At 38.5% G+C, this 8065-nt stretch overlaps 1 protein-coding gene across 1 annotated transcript; it reads right to left on the bottom strand.

The window, feature by feature from the left end:
* Window positions 1-6087: 6087 nt before the first annotated feature.
* Window positions 6088-7023, bottom strand: LOC101539997 (olfactory receptor 1013-like). Its single transcript, XM_004620434.2, has one exon. It carries the CDS (start codon window positions 7021-7023, stop codon window positions 6088-6090), a length of 936 nt encoding a protein of 311 aa, XP_004620491.2.
* Between the last annotated feature and the right edge of the window lie 1042 nt (window positions 7024-8065).

Genomic DNA, 8065 nt, shown 5'->3' with positions numbered 1-8065 from the left:
ACAGGAAAAACAAATATTCTTAATGTCATGATGAACTTTAAATAAAAAATGTTTTCTATATATAATGTTTATTCTTATAATGTGAGGTAAATTGATATCTCATTTTTGTTTGAATTTTCATTTCTTTCAGAAGAAGAGATGGTAAATAGCTTTTCATATACATCTATTGGTTCTGTATATCTTTTTGGAGAAGTGTCTATTCAAATTATGTTCATTTAAAACGTAAGATTTGTCTTTATGCTACTGTTTAATTTTATGAGTTCTTTTATCTAATATTTTACATAACTTTTAAGATATTTTAAATATGTTAAATGTGTCAATTTTTTAGTATATTTTATCTATTACTTTAGATACTAACTTTTTCTTGAAGATGTGATCAGCAAATATTTTCTCCCACTCAGTAGTAGCTTTTCACATTGATTCAAATTTATTTCAGTATATTTTAGATTGATGGGGTCTTATTGTTAATATTTGCTTTTGGGAGCTGGAGCGATAGCACAGCAGCTAGGGCGTTTGCCTTGCATGCAGTCTACCCGGGTTCAATTCTCAGCATTCCATATGGTACCCCGAGCACAACCAGGAGTGGTGAGTGCACTCCTGAGTGCAGAACCAGGAGTGACCTCTGTGCATCGCCGGGTGTGACCCAAAAGGCAAAAAAAAAAATTGTTTTTGTTTCCCTTGCAGTTGGGGAGCCAAATCTTTAAGCACATCTCTAATGATGATATAAAGAAACTTATTAGTGATATTTTTCCCTATGAATTTCATAGTTTTAAGTGTCACCCCTAATATTTAATGCATTTCAAATTAATTTCTGTGTATAATGCTAACAGTGGTAATAATTTCATTCTTTTACACATAATTGAGCTTCTTTTTTTTTACCAACATTGCTTACTGAAGCGAGTTTCTTTGCTCCATTGTAAGCTGATGGTTAGGATTACGACAGCGTTATAACAGTGAAGAACTCCTGACAACATAAGCACTCATTCATGGACCCAAGGGTAAAGAAGAAATGTTCTATCTATCATCTATCTATCTATCTATCTATCTATCTATCTATCTATCTATCTATCTATCTACTTATCATCTATCTATATGTCTCTCTATATTTCTATTTTATAAGTGAATTCTATCACCATCTATATCTCTGTTATCTATATATGACTATACCTATATATAACCCTTCTATATATCTATACCACATATCTATGCACTTACAATTAATTATAAGTTTATCCAAAGATGAAATTCTCTTATGTGGAACAATATGGCTAGTTACAAAGGACATATTAAAATAACACAGGTGAAGAAATAAAACCTGTGTTATTACTCATGTGTGGTGTGTAGATAGAAAATCAGCAGGAGTTGAACTTAAAAAAAATAAACTGGAAAATATGATCAAATGTGGTCACAGAAAGAAGGGAGAATTGGTATGTGTATATCAGGGAAAAGTGTAAGCTGTGTGGTAAAAGATAGAATTGTTTTTTTAGCAATGAATTTAATGTAGCATACATATATTGATTTTTCATGCATACAAAATTACAACTTATATAATGGTAAAATGTAATGCAGACAAAATTGTGACTTATATAATGGTAAAGTGTAATGTTATCCCAGTAAAATTAATTTAAATAATGGTTGATGGTAGGGAGTGCAATTTTATACACCATAAGCTTGAATATAAACACCTTAAAAGCATGTCACCTCAACTACACTAAAGAAAAAGAAAGAAAAAATCAACTTTAAAAGAAACTTTGGTACATCTACACAATGGAATACTACGCAGCTGTTAGGAGAGATGAAGTCATGAAATTTGCTTATAAATGGACAGACGTGGAGAGCATCATGCAAAGTGAAATGAGTCAGAAAGAGAGGGACAGACATAGAAGGACTGCACTCATTTGTGGTATAGAATAACATCACATGAGGCTGACACCCAAGGACAGAAGATACAAGGGCCAGGAGGATTGCCCCAGAGCTGGAAGACTGCTTCACGAGCAGAGGGGAGAAGGCAGCTGGAATAGAAAAGGGATCACTAAGAAAATGATGACTGGAGGAACCAGTTGGGGTGGGAGATGCATACAGAAAGTAGATAATGGACCAAACATGATGATCTCTCAGTGTCTGTGCTGCAAACCATAATGCCCAAAAGTAGAGAGAGAGTATGGGGAATATTGTCTACCATAGGGGTAGGGGAAGGGTGGGAAAGGGGGGTTACCAGGGATATTGGTGGTGGGGAATGTGCACTGGTGGAGGGATGGGTGTTTGACCATTGTGAGATTGTAACCCAAACATGAAAGCTTATAACTATCTCATGGTGATTCAATGAAATAAAAAAAAATTTTTTTAAATCTAAAAAAATTTTTAAAAAGGTGTTTTTCTTTCCTTCTCCTTTCTATGCTCTGTCTAAAAGTATAACCCAACTATTAATTTCTTTGTAAATCACAGTATTTTAATAAAATAAAATTAAAGAAAGGAAATGGATGCAACGTGGCTATAAATAAATGTTCTGTCATTACATATGTGTATGTTTCCAAATAATTTGAGTTAATGAAAAAAGAGCACAGTCCTTTTTTAAACAACCAGAAATGGAGATACAGAAATAAATAAATTGGTTCAGAAACCATTGACTTCTCTCCTAAGATGAGAACTGTAAATCTCTATTAGATAAAACAGTGCAAACAAAAATTAAGATTTCATGAATATCACTGTTCCTGGGTGGGTGATGATCATGATCCCACCTGCAGTGACCCAAGGGTGCCCTTGGTGAGTTCAGGGATGACTCACCATACCTAGCCCCTCCTTCCCTCCCACACCTTCTCCCCCTGGCCCCCCACCCATTCCCCCCATCCTCCAGCCAGTCTGATAATGGTGAAGGATGAACAAAGGAGGGAACGGGGTTGCCAGCAGGCTGGTTGGTAATCAGTGGTCATTTATTCAAGTCTTACAAGGATAGTTATAGAGAAATCATGAAGGGTTGGAGGTAGCAATTACACATATGTGTGGTTGAACATGATCATAAGCAATGAACAGATGCAAAGCCCTTCCTTCAGGGGAAGTTCTAGGAGACACTCAAGGACAAAATCTCATGTTAAGTGTTCAGCACTCTAATTCCTGCTAGGAGATCTGCCCAAGGATGGAATTCCATCTAAGGGCGTATGCTTTCCCCTTTCCTTAGCCAGTATCTATTTCAGGTGTCATCTTAAATTTACTTCTTAACAATATTTCTAGTCATTTTGTGTGGACACGGTAAGAGATATACTGAGCTTAAAAACTGGCTTTTCCTGGAAATATCTTACTATATATCCCAGACTACAGTCCTCAGCCCAAGTTATTTCTGTCCTAACCCCAGCAGGACCCTTATTTAGTTACTTTTTTTGTGGGGGGGGATCAGGATAGAGTTTGATCCATGACCATGCTCTTAACTTATTGTTCTACTTAGGGTGCTTAGCTCATCCCTTTTCGATGCCAGAGTATCTTATAGCTTGTCCTAGGTCCATCCTTGTCCCTCAGAAGGACCCTCGTTTTGAGGTGTTAGGAACTAAGGGGCAACCGAAGCTTAAGCCAACTAAATATGACAGACACCTAGGAATACATATTTTTCATAGTCCATTAACTCCGAAGTTACAAAAGCATAGCATTAACTGTCTTCCTATGTCTATACAAAAAGGACATTGCTCTAAAGTAAACTATGCAAAGGACATAGAGGAAAGAGAAAAGCAACATTTCACTTACATATACAGAATGCAGAGTCCTCAGAAGAGTTTGGCTTTACAAGTCGCAGGGTCTGATTCAGGGATAAAAGCGATTAACCAATAGGGGAAGAAGCGCACAAAGGAGAGGTTAAAGATAAACACAGAAGATTGGGAATGCCTGTCAGAATAGAATTGCCTCAGGAGCTCTGTGGTGGGAGTTACTCAATAAATCTAAGCTCCCTGTGAGAGGAGAAAGGACAAACCAATGTTAAATCTAAAATGTTTAGAACTATAATCCAACACAGGACTGCATTATTTTATTTATTATTTAGTTTTATGTTTGAATTAATATGTAGTAGAAGATATTTTATTATGATGCATCACATTTTCTAATGCCAGCACTCTTCTTGTATGGAAAACCCATGAAGTTGTCTCAACATAAAAAAGCCTCTTGTTGCAGAGTCTCCTTCCCCCCACTTGTGGCTGTCTTCATCTGGGCCCTTCAGAGAGGGACAGGTTGAGTTTCTCTCCCCGCCCTGAGCAGAGCTCCGGCAGTCGAAGACCTCCGGAACCCAGCCACAGTCATGCTCAAGGCTGCTCCCACACGAACAGACGAGCCTCACACATAAAGGAACCGGCAGAGGAACCCAGATGTGTGGGACCCAGGGCTGAGATCTCCAAGCCTACTCAGATTGGGACTGGGCCTCTTCCACCCAGACCCCCATTTTCCAGTAGCTTGGCTGCCACACCCACAAACTGCCCCTGCACCATGTAATCCCATCAACGGACAAGATCCAGAGACTATAAAACAAAGCTCCTGGAAGCACAGGGGCTGCATCGTCTGCATGACCTCTTATAGCCTAGTTCTCCCTCTCTGAGAACCTGGCAAGGTACTGAGACCATCCTGACCACACGGCAGAGCCTGGCAAGCTCTCTGTGGCTTATTCAATATTCCAAATACAGTAACAATGTTGGGTCTCAATCCCCTTACCTGAAAGAGCCTCCAATGCAGCACCACTGGGAAGAACGAGTAAAGAGAGGCTGCTAAAATCTCAGGGCTAGGATGAATGGAGACATTACTGGTGCCTGCTCAAGCAAATCAATATTTAATGGGATGACAGTGATACAGTGACAGTGTTGATAAACAATTCTACTATTTTTTTTCAAGACTGACATAACAAAATAACACAGATGTGGTATTGTTGTAAGTATTAATAACAGGTCTATTTTTTTTTTTCAAGATCAGGCTTAATTTATCTGGGTTTGTAGAGTACCATTTCTTTGGACAAAAGCATTCCTCTCATTTCTCTGTGTAGCCACCGTTTTGGTCAATCGTTTCAAAACTACACTTACCATATTGGGTTAAGCGTCAACTCCTTTTAATTTCATCAACTTTCAAAAGCTTCTATTTTTAAAGACATCACCTTTTGAGTTGCTAGAACTTATAATATCAACATTTAATTTTTTAAAAAAATTTTTATTAGTGAATCACTGTGAGGTACAGTTACAAACTTATGAACTTTCATGTTTGCATTTCGTTTACATCCCTCCACCTTGCCCATTCTCCTCCACCAATGTTCCCAGTATCCCTCCCACCACCCCCACCCCGACACCCACCACCCCACCCTGCCTCTGCAGCAGGGCATTCCCTTTTATTTTCTCTCCTGTTGGATGTTGTAGTTTGCAATAGAGGTATGAGTGGCCATCATGTTTGGTCTACAGTCTACTTTCGGCACGTAGCTTTCAACCTGAGAGGTTCCTCCCAACATTCTCTACTAGGTGTTCCACATTTTAACAACATATCAACAAATGCATCAGAAACTAAGTAAGTTTTTCTTTAGTAAGACAAAACACATCAAGAGGGACAGAGAGAAGGGTACATGGAAAGAAAAACATTTGGACTATAGGAAGTAGAGAGTTGAGTCCATTTTTGGAAAGATAATAAATAAAAGTGAATTCTTTGGAATTTTAGATATAGTACAGATATTTTAAATTCATCTTAAAAACATAATACACTTTTTTAAAACTATTAAATCAAATCTATATTTTATGGTTTTTATTATACATCACCTATATTACAAAACCCTGAACAAAAGGTTTAAGGCTCTCTGTGTTCCTGGAGTGAGCAGATGCCATTGGGCTACACTAGCACATGACAGGAATGAATCGACATGTTACTGGTGCCTGCTCGAGCAAATTGATGAGCAACGGGATGACAAATGATACAAGTGATTACATCACCACCACTCCAGTAAATCAAATCAATACAAACAAAATCATCTATTATTGATTTCTTCAAACAGAAAAAGGTGTTTTTCATCTCAATCTCTTAACCTTACCCTGAAGATTAAGAGATTGTTTTCTCTGAGCACTGATCTGAGGAATTTGTGTCAATTTACCCTTCAGATTGTGTGAACCTGAAGAGTTTTTTCAGTGCCTCTTTCACGTCTTTATTTCTGAAACTGTAGATCATGGGATTTAACATTGGGAATAACACTGTATAAAATGTAGAAACCATTTTGTCTCTCTCAAGGGAATAGCTGGAACTTGGGCGAGAGTAGATGTAGAGGATGGAGCCATAGTACAAGGTGACAGAGATGATGTGGGAGGAGCAGGTGGAGAAGGCTTTGAGGCGGCCCTGGGTAGAGCGAATCCTCAAGATGGCAGCAATGATGAAGAGGTAAGAAGCCAGGATAAGCACAGTGGGAACAATGACATTGGAAGTCAGGAGGAAGTATAGCACAGCCTGGTAGCTCTCTTTCACATCACATGCCAACTTGATCAGGGGTGGGACATCGCAGAAAAAGTCATCAATGACATTGCCACCACAAAAATCCAATGTGAATGTATTGCTCGTGAGAATAATTGCATTCACAAAACCTCCAATGTAGGAATATATAACCAGACTGATGCACAACATACTAGACATGGCCTGAGCATAAAGGAGGGGATTGGAAATAGCCATGTAGCGGTCATAAGCCATGGCCGCCAACAGGTAACACTCGCTGTAGGCCAGCCCAGCAGAGAAGAAGAACTGACATAAACAGCCAGCAAAAGAGATGCTTTTGTCCTCAGAGATGCAGGTCACTAGGATCTTTGGGGTGTAGACAGAGGAATACCAGAGGTCCAGGAAGGACAGGTTGCCAATGAAAAAATACATGGGTGTGTGCAGCCGGGAGTCATTGCAGATCAGCGTTATGAGGGTGGTATTTCCCAGGAGGGTCATAGAGTACACGCCCAGGAAGAGCACAAACAGGACCAACTGCATCACGGGGTCTGTTGAGAAGCCCAGCAGGATGAACTCTGTGACTGTGTGATTGCTCTTCTCCATGACTGAAAGAGATTTCACCTGCAAATGGAGGAGAGAAGCACTCATTCCCTGAATTATTGCTAAAGGAGAGACTTGTTCTGCGACCCTCCTCATGGTTATAAATACAAGGATATATGTGAGAGACATGAGCAGCCATGTTGCTTGCCGTGAGCAATTGATGGGAGTTTTGAGCCTCAGCATGTTTGTTTTCAATAAATATATTGAATACCAGAAAGTCATTAGTGTTGGTAAGCATTCATTTTTAAAATTCAATTTAAAAGACACTACTAATTAAATTCCATGTGCTCTCTGGGTATTGGATAGAGCGGGGAGGATAGTGAGGTATACCTCATACCTAGAAGATTTTATGCAGAAGAAAGGAATACATAAGAGATAAACCAAATAGAGAAATATTTTTGGTTAAATTTTGATGATAAATTAAGCTGGTGAGATGAAAAGAAACAGAGGGGATTTAATTAAATTAATCCTCAGAGAGGAAATTTTCCTTATCTATTTTCTGGTTACAGTGGAAACTTTGCAAGGTGAAAGAATAGGGCATCCCTTAACATTTCATTTGGCATAAGGAATAAAATGATATAACAGCATTTTGTAAAACAGGAAATACCAGAAAAGATACATTAACTCTATTTCTCTTTCTGAAAAGAGAGGTAATATTCTCAGGCTGAGCTGTCCTTGTGATTAGCCGGAGGAAAATAGGGATTCTAAGGATAAGACATTGATGACAAAAGAATTCTCTACAAGAAGACATTCTAAAATACCCTCTTTTCGTCCAGGCTGTGTATTGGTATATTATTTCTTTTCAAATAATGTTACATTATATGGGCTTGCCATTGATTTATTTCTAATGCATGTGGAAATTTTATTGTCCCTATTCAGGTGCTAGTAAGGACAATGACGCTGAGAACTTTCTTACACACTTTATGTACGGGGATCTGTTTTAATTTATCTGAGCAGTTTCCATGGTGAGCTTATGCTCATCATCTTAGAAATCTGCCAACTTGATCGTACAGGTTTAGTAACGTCTTTTCATTCTCACCTTGTG

Source organism: Sorex araneus, chromosome 6, assembly GCF_027595985.1.
Source record: "Sorex araneus isolate mSorAra2 chromosome 6, mSorAra2.pri, whole genome shotgun sequence".
NCBI classification, from domain to species: Eukaryota; Metazoa; Chordata; class Mammalia; order Eulipotyphla; family Soricidae; genus Sorex; species Sorex araneus.
The sequence above is the reverse complement of the archived record's forward strand: the minus strand, read 5'-3'. Positions and strand labels throughout refer to the sequence as shown.